The 15,290-nt window shown below is 38.2% G+C and overlaps 1 protein-coding gene across 4 annotated transcripts in view; it reads left to right on the top strand.

Moving 5' to 3' along the window:
• LOC118406380 (sn1-specific diacylglycerol lipase alpha-like) overlaps positions 1-15,290 on the top strand; it is a 46,960-nt gene that overhangs the window by 11,909 nt on the left and 19,761 nt on the right. For all 4 annotated transcript variants that reach the window (XM_035806355.1, XM_035806354.1, XM_035806357.1 and 1 more), the window contains exon 2: positions 1,957-2,709. In XM_035806355.1, coding sequence (XP_035662248.1) covers positions 2,615-2,709 — 95 coding nt within the window. In that variant the 5' untranslated portion in view covers positions 1,957-2,614. The remainder of the gene's footprint in view (positions 1-1,956; positions 2,710-15,290) is intronic.

Here is a 15,290-nt window from a genome sequence, read left to right as displayed (position 1 = left end):
GTCACTTACCGCGACTCACCAATAAGTTTGGACTCCCTATTATAAAATCCTAGCTTAAAGCCTGTCTGTATATGATATTGGGTATGTTGATCTAGATGTTTGCAAGATGACAACATGATGAGATTCGGGGCACCTTTGTCTTACTGTCAACTCATGTACTTGTATTTCTATATTTAATATAGCTATTAAAACAACAGAAATAAATAAATAATTTTCCATCTGAATTAATGGTGTATGCAGCACTGTGAAGAAACTCATTTTATGATTACACCATTGGAGATTCTATGTAACTTAAACCAAGAAATAAGTCCTCGACAGATGGTTCAATTTATCATACTTACCACAGATTTTAACGCCTCAAAGCCATCTCTTTAAAGAAACAATAAATAACCCCTCTAAAGTAATAGGCTGATAGAAAAATTAATGAGACCTGTCCACAGTATGGAGAAAATGCCCTGCAGACAAGTGATAGATGTTTATATCAAAGTGGGTTTAAAATGAATCCTGTAACTCACATTGTCTTTTAGAGGTACTGGTAAGGCTAACCAGCTGCAGGGTTCTAGCCAGGATTTCATTTTAGCATAGTGGGAATGGCATGGTAGCAAAGCAAACAATCAGGAGATTGGTGTGGAAGGGGGGGGGGGGGGGGGAGGTTGTCTTGCCCCTCCACGGTGGGATTTTGACAATGTACTAGTACTACAATAATGTAGAGTTAAAAGTTGGCACTCTGTTACTATTAGTATCACATAATTTTGTTATGTAATTTGGAGGATTGTTTGGTCAGTTTTGAGTGTCATGTCATCATTTTTCATTGTTCAGACATTCATTAGGCATTGCTGAACAAGCAAATGATAGCAAAGCACCACTACACTAGTTAAAAATTAGCGTTGTGGCCCTTATATTAGCGTAGTGGTCACAAATTTTAGCATAGTGGCCCACTACGCTAAAATGGACTAGCTAGAGCCCTGCTAACGTCACATTTCCAAACTGGGGCCTAGCTGGGCTGTGGAAGTGAAAATGGAAATGTATACATAAAAATACACACAAATAATGCCCATGAATATTCTCTTTATGTCTTGTGTCTAGTTTGATGTCTTTTATATCACGCTTTTCGTTCCCAAAAGCTGCCTGGCTGGCCCCGTTTTAGAAATGTGATGCAGACCTGAGTATGTCAGTACGTCTCACTGATTTAGTAAAGGATTGATTTAAAGCCCCCCAGTCACACAATTATATAAAAGGTACAGATGGTGGGTTTTAAAGTGGATTTTCAGTGTGTGTGTTGCAGTTTAGAGTGCTGTGGATTGATAGACTCAAACAAATTGACGAAAGGTACCAATCACATATAAATAAGCCCAGCAGATGGTGTGTTATTGAAGTGATTGTATGTTGATGTTAGGAGTACCCTGGAGTGTTCGACTCTTCAAATATGATGACAATTCCGAGCATGTAATGGTAGATGTTTAAGACTGGATAATCGCTCATATCTAACATGGGGATTTAAGGTTTCAGGCCCAGCCATTAAAGAGGTGGTGTGATTGAGATTGATGAACACTTCTGTTCAAAATAGTTGCTGGGTCATTGCTTTGAATGTTATAACATTCAAGTTAATAAACTACTTCAACTAATTCATGTACCCCTTTAAACTGTGAAACTGATCGACATATCAGTTATTCTAACTCTAAGGTCATATTTCCCAATCTTGCAGGGCAGCTTTGAGAACGGAAGGTATGATATAAAAGACAACAGAAAGGAACACAAAGAACGTAAAAGAATAGTCAGTAACCATATACTTAATGTGAATATTGCTTGATAAACATTTTTGTTTTTCATTTCTGTAAACATCCCAGCCGGGCCCAGGTTTGGAATTGTGTCCTTAGCCTAATTGATGTAGTTCATGAATGTACACGTGACATATACTTGACAATCATGTCTGAAAATATAGCTTCTTCATTCCAGGTGTGTGCTGGTACCACCTGTCTGGTGTAGATAATGCAGCTGGAGGAGAAATGCTGGTGCGGGCGGAAGATGCTACGGATGCTGTGACTCATCCTCGTACGGTTGCCATGACGATGTCAGAATGACGTTAATGAATTGTCTATAAGGCCCACGCTTGATATGACGAGGGTTCATATGAGGTTACCGGGAAACAGGCCAATGAGAGAAGACGAATTTTCCTCCGTGCCTGGTAATGAAATTGTCCAGGTTGCCATCTGAAGACATCACCAATACTAAGCAAGTTTGTCTGCCATTTATAGCCGAATGCAGCGGCAGTAGATTCCCGACAGAAAAACCTCTCTTGGAGAAAATATTCTGAATGCAAGGTGTGGCTTTTAACGTTTACAATGTATATGGAAGATGACGGAAGAAGACAGACAATACTTAGCATTTTATAGCTGAATGCAACAGCAGTAGATTTCCTGACAGAAAAGCCTTCGAGGGATTTGTCAAGAAAATATTCCGAATGCAAGGTGTGGTTTATAACATCTATATGGAGGATGACAGAAGAAGATAGAAGAATGGACTGTACCATTATTAATGCGAGGGGAGACTAAAGGATCACAGAACGGAGGTGTGAGACAGTTGTGTTGGTAAGGAGGGTGTTATCAGCTGGAAGATGCCGGGACTGGTGGTGTTTAATCGGCGGTGGTCGGTAGGATCAGATGACCTTGTGGTGCCTGGGCTGATTCTACTGCTACTACATCTGGCATGGTGAGTCATGTGGTCTTTTAAGTTTTTATTGTAGAAAGTAGTCTTTCATTATAATGTAGTTTTTGAAAGTTTAAGGTATACATTGCTGCATAGTTTCTAGACTGCAAATGCATCTATCATCATATAGTGCTATTCCTCCCAGTTGTCTTGCTTGTAACCCAGGTGCCAGCAGGTACTGTGAATGCATTTAAGTTCGCGGGGATTTAATTTCCCGGTAACGGGAAAGAGCAGTTTTCGCGGTGGTTTTAAGTTCGTGGTAGCACCATGCATTATAGTCTCTTACTGCCATGGAAAAATGTTCGCGATGGTTTTAAGTTGGCGGTAAAGCGGCCAGCGTGAAAACCGCGAACATTAGACCACTGCGAAAGTTTCTGCATTTACAGTATTCTGTCATAAATGGATATGCAGATAAATCCAGAGACTGTCTTATGAACTTACCAAGCCTCTTATATGTAACCAAGGGTCATGATGTTTTGTAACCCTGGCAAATATAGGTTTTTCTGTCATGAAGTGATGAACTTATTGTATTATGGATATGACCTAGCCTAGCCTGACTAAATTGTGTCTTAGTTATAGCACTGCCCGTACAACAAAGGCTAGAAAAAAGAAGACTAGCTTAGAACTTACGTATATCAGGTCTCTCATTTGCAACCTTGTCATGGTGCACTGTTCTTTCTTTGTGACAGTCATAAACATAATTATGCTATGCGGAAAAATCCATCTATGCTTTTGAAGGTTTAAACAACTTACGCATATCAGGCCTCTCATTTGTAACCAGTTACCCTGTCATGATGTTCTATAACCCCAGCCTGACAAATACAGGTTTTCTGTGACAGTCATAAAACTATCGTACAATGGATATTGTCTGAGGCTTCGCTGAAAAATCCATCTAGACTTTTGAAGGTTTAAACAACTTACGTATATCAGGCCTGTTATTTGTAACCCTGTCATGATGTTCTATAATCCCAGCCTGACAAATACAGGTTTTCTGTGACAATCATAAACCTTTCCTACAATGGTTATGACCACAGGGCAGGCAACGCAGATAAATCCAGGCAGACTTTTGATTACCTCAGAAGTTACGTAAATCAGGCCTCTTACTTGTAACCCTGTCTTGATGTTTTGGGACTACAGGCCAAAACCTGTCAGTTTTTTTGTCATGTAGTGACATAGTACCTATCATACAATGGTTTTCCAGGCTATACGGAAACTTTTGAACCCCTGAACAACTTACGTATATCAGGCCTCTTGTAACCTTGTCAGGATGTTCTGTAACCCCTGGCCTGACAAATTGTTTTCTGTGACAATCATGATCATAAACCTATCCTACAATCATGGTTATGGCTGAGGCTTTGCTGGAAAAAAATCTAGACCTTTGAAGCTTTAAAGAACTATATCATCAGGCTTCTTATTTGTAACCCTGTCATGATGTTCCATAACCCCTGAGAATTGCAGCCCTTCCTTATTGGATCAGGGCTGTGCAGAGAATCCGTCGCCCAATCCCTGCCAGCATAATGGGATTATAACGTGAGTGGAAACGGGAATGTGTACTTGAGTTAGTGGGGGTTGGCAGGGGTGACTTTGTGAAGGTTCTGTGCAACTATTGCCTGAAGGGATGGGTTTTTAGAGTGTTAACTAGTAAGAAATCTTGCTTTAATGTCAGAACTGATGACATTGCAACGAATACTGTAAAACATCTAACCAAAGCAGGAAAATATTTTAACCGTGTTGAAGACTTCTTGACATCTCTTTGAATTTGACAGCATGGCAGAGGTGACATTGCAAATGTTCTGTTCAACTATTGCCTCAAGGGATGGGTTTGTAGAATGTACATGTTGTATCGCTTGAATCTTCTGTTAGAAACAGGTCTTACTTTAATGTCAGGTTTCATTACATTGCAATGAATACTGTAAAATACCTTAGCAGAGGAGGAAAATATTTTATTTGTGCTTAGGACGTTTCTATAAATAGAATATTCAACATCCATAATGGTCAGTCACATTTTGAAATTCAACTACCACTTTATATAGGTATCAAAAAAGGAAGAAATTAATTCATTTTGCAATTTTGCAAAGTGACATCCATCACCATGTTGTATATTAGACAACCATAAGATTTTTTATGCATTTGAAAATATAAAATGCTCCAAAATGATACAATGTTTTTTTCTCAGTTTGAAACCTTTTATCACAGCAACCACTCCTACCCCTGCTTTTTTTATGAATAGAATCCATAATCATGTGTACTGACTCCCTCCAGTTTAAGGCTATTCTCTCTGTATCAAAACCTGACCTCATTTCTTCCCAGTTATAAATAGGCAAGACCTGAGGTTTGTTCATGAACAAAGGTGCCTTATGTACACAGCAGAAATGAAACTCCCCCAGAAAGAATATCTATGCCATGCCCTGCCCTCTTCCCTGTAATTCATACCAAAAATTGACCCAATTTTCCTGGGGGCTTCTAGTGTTTTGTATGATGCATGTTTTGTATGATGCATATCCTGGGAAATATTGATGGCAGAAAGGCAAGTTGTCATTATGGTACATGCATGTGCAGTGACCTGGGCATGTACCATATGTACAAGTCAAATGGAGTTAAAACTGAAAATCATTAGGTTTATATTACAAGCTTTTATGAAAGAATCAGTGGTGGCTGCAATGTATTTTTTTCTGAAAATTTTGGAAATAAATCTTCAGGTTACAGTGGTATTTCCTCTGATGGATAACAGATAAGGGTTTACGGAAAAGGCTGGGCTGTCTACCTGGGCTGTCTACCTGGGCTGTCTACCTGGGCTGGCTATCACGTCAGGCTACTTGGACCTGCGAAAGCCCATTGCGACAAAAGCTGTTTTAGCAGTAGGGGTTGTTTGTGCCCAATGAAGAAGCTATGTGTGAAGCTATTGTGTGTGTTACATAACCCATAGGTTCTGGGTTCAAATCAGTTGATATGCCACCGATATTGTACCCTTGGGAAGGGCTATTAACACGAATTATCGGGCTGATTGGATAAGTCTTAAGACTGGTGGCTAGTTGGTGAAAGGCGTCCAGGAGCCGTTCTATAGTGGTTGTCAGGGTCCAGGCTTCTGCGCAATACATTAGGATCGAGAATTGAATTGTGAGGAGCTTAAAATAAGCGTTGCTAAAGTGCAAGGGTCTGGAACTGCTGCCTTTCGGCGCTAACTCAGGTGACCTCAATATGACAGCAATTACCCCAGGTGTGGCCATAGGACTTAAGGGTTTGAACCATTTACACTGGGAAGGAAGGACCCCTAGTCTTTTCCGTAAGTTTGGTGGGTTCTTTGCCCTATCTGAGGGAGGGCCCTTACAGAAGCTAGGTACTATTTTCTCTACCCTAGTGAAGGGAGGAAAGTCGTGTTAGGAGCCCTTCCCAAGTGCACAAGATCGGTGGCATATCAACTGATTCAAACTCAGAACCTCTGGGTTATGTAACATACACAGCTCCTTCACACACAGCCACTTCATACAGCTCATTCACACAATAACACAATCACCCTTCGGACACAGCTTCTTCGCTGAGCACAAACAACCCCTACTGCTAAAACAGCTTTTGTCGCAATGGGCTTTCGTAGGTCCAAGTAGCCTGACGTGATAGCCAGCCCAGGTAGACAGCCCAGGTAGACAGCCCAGGTAGACAGCCCAGCCTTTTCCGTAAACCCAACAGATAATGTACATGAATGGCAAAAGGGAAAATATCTGTATGTAGATCTAATAACTTTAGGAAAGTGTTGAAGAAATTGTGCATACACACATACCTGCCTAAGTGCATACACACAATTGTCACCAAACAAAATTTAGGTTTTCTTTTATTATTATTTATAATCCTTTTTTGTTGTTGAAATGTTTGTCAGATTTGCATGAATCAATCTTCAACAGAAGCTGGAAAAGAACTGCTTTTATCAAGCCGTATTATAGCTCCCAAGTCTCTTCTGTCCTCTCTGCAAATACAGAGAGGATAGAAGAGACTCGGGAGCTATAATACGGTTGGATACGAGGCTTGAAAAAGAACTGCTGTCACCAAGCCACACTGAAGTTGACCCAGTTTATTTTTGCTTGGCCTTGTCCCACAAGAGAAAGTCCCTGAGGTTACTTCAGGTCATGTGAAACAGTCAGAACACACAGTCAGGGTCATCTGGAAGGTCAAAGGGCATGTTCTAAGTGATCGTTTCTGCCACTTATCTCCTTAAAAGTACTACATGGATTGTAAGGAGCATTTCATTTCATTTTAGCAAAGAGGGATGAAGCTATAGATTAGAAGAGAATTGTGTTGTTCTAAGAAATGTCCATATGTGAAGTGCTATTATCCCTGGATTGTCCAAAATCACAATCCAGTTCCTTAGTAACTGCTTTTTGGCGTAGAACATACATGTATTGTATACAATGTAATATCAGCTCTCATATATAGTATACTTCTAGTAACTGCTGTACCACTCATAGTGGTAAATTTTAATAAATCACAGAACAAAATGGCTAACTTTTTAGAAATCAAACCCTGGTGTTACTAGACGCTTCAAGTATTTTTCCATTTCACTATAAACAATGTCTTAATATTCAAACCTATTCTTCTTCCTTCACTGTTCCAATGATTCCCGATAAAATGTAGGAAATTGAGGATTATGGATGAGGCCTAGCATGTGTTTTGTATGCCCATTACTGGCGATGAGGATCGATGTTACAATCCTTTATAACACAAATGAGTAGAAGAACCATTTGTACAACAGGAATCAATACCTGCATGCTGTGTGATAGACCAGGGCCTGTTAATGAACCAGAGATAGGCAGAATTTACAGTGGAAACATGCTTGTCCTATAGCAGGGCTTGAAATACCACATGTCTGTAACATTGTTATATTCAGGTATTAGTAAGATTAGACTCTCACTTTCATTGGTAGCTTTGGGATAATGACAGCTCAGAGACGGTATTCGACCGGTTTCGACTTTATATGATCTTTCTCAAGAAATTATAGACTCACCTTTCTCCTGGGCTTAAACCTTTATCCGTTGTTTTTAGAATACGATATATAGGGTTCAATGGACAGTGGTTTCAAATTCATTATTTTCAAATTATTGCAGCTGTTTTGAAAATTCTCTGTTGACTTGATATCCCGCAATACCATATTTAAAAAAAATAGATATAGATTATTGGTGGATAAAGGTGAACTAGCATTAGATGTAAGCTGAATTTGAGTACTAACCAATTAACAACTAGTACCTATAGCCAATAATCTGGCAACCTCTGTTCATAAAAATGCACAAATGTATTAGTAGCCTTTCCCACATGTTATTTGAAGCAAAAATGGTATGCTTTGAATACAAATTTTCTCTTTAAAAAATGGGTCAAGTTTAAATCCCATAATACTGTCAGCTGGTCATTTTGGAGACACTAAAGTTGGGTACATCCGTTGTAATATCACCAATCTGTCTTAAAGTTTCAGTTTAATATTGATTTCAGGTTTTGTTGCTTTGCTGGCACTCCAATATTAGGACTCATATTTTCTTATCAGTTTTTCATTTCATCATAGTTATATTTCTGGCTTGCATCGTTTCCTGTTCATTAGAGGAGGTCAGGAGTCGGTGCCAGGAAATAACATTGATTTTATGTCCATTTATAGATATAGTCTGTAGTACGTCTTGATGAGTAGTGATACAGACTTTGCTTCAGTGCTGAATTTTATCATGATTACCAGTATATAAATAATATTTCCTGGCAACGAGAATATCTTCTTCCAAAGTTCCGAAAAGAATTATGTATATGTTCTTTATCTATTTCAGAGACAAGCATACACACAATTACGGTACATGTAGCTAGCTCACCATCAAAAAAAAGTGTCTATTCATTTAAAAAAAAATGTGATAGATCTATACAATGTACAATGTGCATGTCACTACTAGTACATTGTAAGGTACTCATCTGATCTCAGTGTACTAAAAGCAGTACAAGGTGACAGTACCAGACCAGGCACAGTGCTCTGATATGGTGAGGTTTGACAGAGTCCCGTCATTGATGGAAGTCTGTTCTACATACTGGCTTAAGGTTAGAGCCAAATTGGGTTTCTATTGATTTTGTCTACGTGACCATGCGATGTCGGGCTGGAAACTAGAAGTAGGAACAGCAATGTTACAAAACCTTACAATTGTTAAACTGGTAATCTAACATGCACTATAGCTAGTTTATACTACTACATGGGGTAACCTAGTATATCCGTTGTGTGTAAAAACAGGGTATTTAGGTATTTCAAGTCAAGGGATTGTGGTTTTAAACTGAAAGTTGATAAAAACTATATTTTTGAAATATTGTAGGAAGTTGAGTAACCACCGTCCATTGACTTGATATCCCAAAATACCATGTTTTAAATGACAGATTTGGTTAAGGTGAACTAGAGTTAAACTAGAAGTAAAATGAATGGTGTCTAAACCTTAGGTCATGCTTTTTGGCAAGGCAGTGAGCTATCGACTGTATATACAAAATGTAGGACTGGATTTGTGGGAGAGTCTTACAGACAGAAATGCATTATTTTTTAATAGACTGATTGATTGGGTGGGATATGCTTCAAAGTTTTAAAGTTATCTTTTGGAAAACTCCATTATTTGTCTGTAGCATTATAGATTTCCATTTGATTTTGAGAGAATACTTAGTCTTACTCTAGACAAGTATAGAATATCATCCTTGATTTTTACTTTAAAGTTTATGGTCTTAATATACATCGCAAACTGTCTATATTGATATCAAAGAGAATGTGTCAGTTATCTTGCCAATAACGTCTGCCTGCTCAAAAATTGTGACAAACAGCACCCTGTGTCCAGCTTTCAAAGGCAATATATTACTCCCAGGGTTCCTTGTGGAACGGGATCAATACTTTCGCGCTGCCCTTCTCTATCGATCAGTTTCCGTGATTTTGTGTGGAGACGATCATTACCTCTCAGTGGTGCCCTAATCTGCACACCTAAATTTCTTATGGCGCCACTCATCAATCTTGCAATCTCTACGCTACAGATAACAGGACAAAGGGCGTGAGTTTTCCTGTGGCTATCTTTACACTGGCTTTTAGCCAGGCAAGTGTCCAGGCGTCATTTGGACATGCTTTTCTTAAAATAACAAGAAATTGGACGCACTAGATGTCGAGAAGATTCTCTGACAAACATAAAATTCTGATTGAAAAGGGATGCCACTAGGTCATTTGGGCCACATTTTTTCCAATGTGATCTCGCTTATAGTAATTTTGCCCCTCAGGATACCTTAGAATGCACTGTTTTAAAAGTTCTCAAAAACTCTGCACCATGGAAAGTAGTTACGCCTATATCATCTACCGCGACTCACCAAAAAAATTTGGACTCCTTAAAATAAAATCCTGGCTAAAAGCCTGGCTATCGATGGCAGGTTTATGGATGTCTGATGGACAGTGACTCCTTATTTATTGATGGTTTTGTTCGAGCTGTAGAATTCTTATCCGATGCATTGATTTCGTTCTAATTTTGTTCTATTTCAAGTCCATACAAGTGTGTGCTGTTTTGTGATACAGGGAGAAAATGTACCATCAAGGATTCTAAATTATCATGTCTGGTAGTCTAGTATTAGTAGTAATACCTGTCCAGCAGTTTTTACTTAAATATCTCAGGTTTACGTCATTCACTGGGCTTAGAGATTTTGTAGCTTTTTTCCTTTCCATCAAATATGGAAATATAACTGTTAATATGTAAGTTAACATTGAAAGCGTTTATATTTAAGATGGAAGAAAACACTTAAAACTACAATTTTCAGGATTTTCAGGAAACAGCTAGGATTCAAACTCCCAAGCTCTTGGTCCAGAACCTGAAGGTTGTTAACCACTGTACTGCATACATTATACATGCTGGTCTTCTGTCCCTCTTACCAGTCCGTGTAAGTCATGTCGGTTCAGTGAGCAGGAAATGATGTTAGAACTAACAGCTTGGCAGTGTTTCCAATCAGGCTGAGTGCACGATAACACGGCTCTTATTGTACCAGACATCTTTCAAATCAATTTCTGCACGCTAAACCTGTATACCTGCTCAGAATGACCAATTATGTACCTATGATCACTGAAAATAAAATACTGTTGTGACTATATAATATTGCTCTTCAAATTGTCATTTTTTTGGACATGTAAGCCCCAAAACATGTGAATGCCTGCCGGTATAATCTGTTAATTTTTTAACTGGTCCAAAGGTTCAAACAAAACAAACAACATCTGGTCACTGATTTTTTTTTTTTTTAGATACATTTTTTTTCCGAACCGGTTCAACAAGAAAAAACGATAACACAGCTCTTATTGTACCAGACATTACTCAAGTCAATTTCCGCACACTAAATCCGTAAACCTGCTCAGAATCACCAATTTGGTACCCATGATCACTGGAAATAAAATAATTTGCACCGTAGTCTGATCACTGCTTATTGTCTTGACTTCAATTTCTAAGCAGATGTCAGGATGAAATATTGTGACATTGAATTCTTTAAATGCACCCAGTTTAACCAAATGTTGTCAGGATAAAAAAAAAAAGTATGAGCCTTGTATTGTTACATTTTTTGATATGGGAAATGAATAGAGCCATCAGAGATATTGAGCTAATGAAGTTGTATAAAAAATTTACCAATGTGCACATATTTTTCTTTCTAGAGAATCTTTGTCAGAACTCAGATTGAAGTTATTTCTTCCACTTTATTCAAATCACGATTTTGTTTTTGAAGCCAACCTTCCTCATTTTGAAAGCAGACTCTATGAAACACCCTTACAACAAAGACAGTGTTTCCCCCTTCAAGTTGTACAAGCCTTTAGGTTTCAACCTTCCCCTGAAAAGATATAAGGGATCAGATCTAGTACTTTAAAGGCTTACAAGGACTGAAAGCCTGACCTTTTTTGGGAGACAGGTCTCAGCTCCCGGAAATTGCACGTCTTTCTGTTCATCTGTAATGTGGTCCCGAGGGGCACAGCATCACTTGTAGTTATCTCAAAGACAGCCAAAGCACCCGGGGGAAATAACACAACATTTAGGACTCAAAATTACTGGGCTGAAAGTCATTTAACAGCAGACGGTCCCCTGGTTCTCTTGTCACTTTGTAAGTGTAAATTATTATGGATATTAGATATTGTCTTCAGCTGTTTTATTTTGTATTCATCACAATATTTCATATTATGTGTTTCAAAAAGGTCCTCAGAAAGGATTTACAAGACTTAGTTTAGATTTTACAACGTTAACTGCCCTGGCTTTGAATCCTCTGAAATTTCTGTGTCAAAATCAAAATATTCATTTTGAATATATATGAATACTGTAAATGCATTTAAGTTCGCGGGGATTTAATTTCGCGGTAGCGGGAAAATGGCCTTTTCGCGGTGGTTTTAATTTCGCGGTAGCACCATGCACTGCACTCTCTTACTGTTATGGAAAAAATGTTCGCGGTGGTTTTAAATTCGCTGTGAAGCGGCCTTCGCGAAAACCGCGAACATTAATCCACCGCGAACATTTCTGCATTTACAGTATACTTATTGTATCTGCATTCTTATTCTTTTTAAAAAGAATGGATGTCAATCGCATAGAAAAATTCACATTTAATGGTTTGATCATCAAAAAGACACAAGTTGGACATAGAAGACTCGGTAAGAATGCTTGAAGTAGAGGTACAATGATTTTGATCCTTGGTCTCTCAAACTTTCAAAGTCAAAGAGAAAATCTGGAATAACATTCAATTTGGTACATAGCACAACTCATCAATATTCAAAACATCAGAGTGACTCTATACAGTGGGAAAATACATTCCCCGGCACAAGAATCAGTACACAAGTAATAGAATAACATTTAATTTGATTTATTTTAATCTGGGTTCCAGGAAGAGTAGTGATGTATCACTAATGGAAATCGAAATAAACCAAACCAACCAAACCAAACCAAACCAAACCAAACCAAACCAAACCAAACCAAACCAACCAAACCAAACCAAACCAAACCAAACCAAACATAGCCACATAGCCACAATCCATAGCTGCACAGCAATGTAGATCAGACAATAAGCTTACCCCCCACTGAGCCAGGCAGTTGTTAAAGAGTTGTAAATCTCACTAAACAAAGGAACCCATCACCTCAATCCCCTGTAATCACCAGATAATGACTTTTAATGGAGTGTGAATAACCAGATCATTATTGACAATACCCTGTATATGCATGCAACAATGATTGATGTTTATGGGTGAGGGACTCTCAGACAGTACCGTGGGATGTAATGGTAATGGTCTTATGTGACTACTTTTCAATTTCAGATTATTTTTTATTATTTCAAAGTGGCAATTTAATCCTGAAAGAAAAGAGCTCTGTGAAAAAGCCTGCTTTTACATGTTTAGCTTTTACATGTTTACAGACAAAAAGATAACTATACTCCTAAAATTACAAAAACCACATATCACAGAAAAAATTGAACATTTTGTACTGTTTCAGGAAAAGAAAGAAGTCAACTCCTGGCCATCATACAAGTTATAAGATTTATCAAGTCAGCATGATGCTTGAAGTTCTCTGTTTTTCATTGTTTATTGAATCTCCTTTTTCAATTTTTGAATCTCCTTTTTTTCTGGTTTCTTATCATTCTAAGCTTTTCAACAAGAAGACATTGGTTGTGTTAAACTTTCTCTTTATTGTTGTGACCATCCGATTTGCTTAGCAGATGTAATTCCAGATTTCCTGTGGTCACTAAGGGAGATGGGGCATTGTGAGAAACTATGTCATTTAGCAAAAATTGATGCCAAATAGATTTGTTGTCTTGGTTACACGACTAATAATGTCAGAGTTTTTGCTTTCAAAACTGCTCATTTAAGCTGGTACGTAACTTGTTTAGGAATTATACTACAAGATTTTGCAAGACAGAATTACTCCAGGTACCGTAATACTGCCATGTGAGAACAGATGCATGGATGTGAAATGAATTAAAGAGATGTGCAAATGCAGCATACTTATTCCTGAGGTATTCACACTTAAGATATTCTATCCAATGTTGTTTAAGACAATGTTGGCTAGGCCTCTCTAACAAATTGTTTTTTTCGATATTGTGGTATTATGGCAACCTGTGATATCATGAGAGTTGACGTTATCAGACGGTTCCTTTAATTTGATATAATTCCTGGTGATTATATAGAATACAGATCACCCTGCTGTCTGACTGAGAGTGACGTTGTCAAAAACTTGTCATCAGGTACATCATTAACCACAGTAAGTAGCCAAGACATCACAACTCAAGCAGAAATACTTCTCCACACATTAATGTCAGGACTCCATAGCAGAGCCAGCGGTCTGTATACTACCTCGTTAGCGCTCTAACGAGGTTCTTCTTCCCGTGGCAACCTGTAATTTACCTGAAGGAAATGAACCACTTGTTGATGTGCCGCTGTGGGAAAATGTCCAAGATATAATCTCCAAGCAGATGTTGGGTGGGGATTTGTGATGTTTTCTGACTGGCTTGGCTTCTTGGACAGACACTACCTAACACAGAAAACATTACAATTTCCTACTGCAACATTCTGCTTGGAGTTAAGAAATGTAAATCTTGAATTCTTGTGATGCTTTTATGTTCCTGTTTGTTTCTACAAAAACTATTTCACTGTACACCAGTGCTATCACTAACTTGCTGCATAGCATTACACTCAATTTTCTGTCTACTACAAAATAAATTCACTGCAAATATTAACTCAATGGCATTAAGTTTGAATCATTTTAATTTCTAGGGGTGAACTAGAAAGGGTGTAGGATGAGTCTTTACAAAAATAAAGAAACATCTTTGTACGTTGCTTTATGTTGCAGGCATTTTTTTCTTTTGGAACTGATTTACAGGATTTCCTCATTGTTTGCTTGGAAACAATACTAAATCTGTTTTGGCCTGCTAGAAAAGGTTGGATCTCTTGAACCACCAGTCCCTTCCATTGACTCTGACATTCCTTGTTTCCGTATTCTAATTGTCACTTTCCTTTGACACTTCTCCTTTAAAGTTCAGGTCATGATGTGGAAATTGATTTTGAATGTCAAATTTGTATTTCTGCTTCTCATGCAGAAGAAAATGTGTGGATCAGAAACAAGGTTCAGACAAATTTTGATTTGTGAAGTTCATTGGCAGAACAGTTCAGTTCTGTTTATCCTCGTACGAATATTAAATCTGGGAAGAACATTAGATTTTAATGTTTTCAAGTAAGGTAAAAAAAAAATAATAACTTGCATGTACAAAAGGTTTCAGGCTCACAGTCATGAGAGACACAAAAACTGGAAGACAAAATATTTGTATGATTAACGCTAGTCGATGGATGGACTGGTATGATTTGGAAATATTGCAGTTAAGAACCACTGCTAATTGACTTGAAATCCCTAAATACAGCGGATATACATGTAGGTTACCCCACAAATAAAGGTGAACTAGCATTGTACAAGGTTAGCTGTTCTTGTAAAACAAGTACTATAAGGACCTTTTCTTGATTATGCACGACTATACGTTCTTTTAATCACCTTGAAAATTGTAATAATTGCCTGTACAGTCAAACCTGCCCAAGACGACCAGGCCGGGGACCGAAAAAACGT

This window comes from Branchiostoma floridae, chromosome 19 (genome assembly GCF_000003815.2).
Source record: "Branchiostoma floridae strain S238N-H82 chromosome 19, Bfl_VNyyK, whole genome shotgun sequence".
Classification (NCBI taxonomy): Eukaryota; Metazoa; Chordata; class Leptocardii; order Amphioxiformes; family Branchiostomatidae; genus Branchiostoma; species Branchiostoma floridae.
This window is presented reverse-complemented; position numbering and strand designations above follow the sequence as displayed.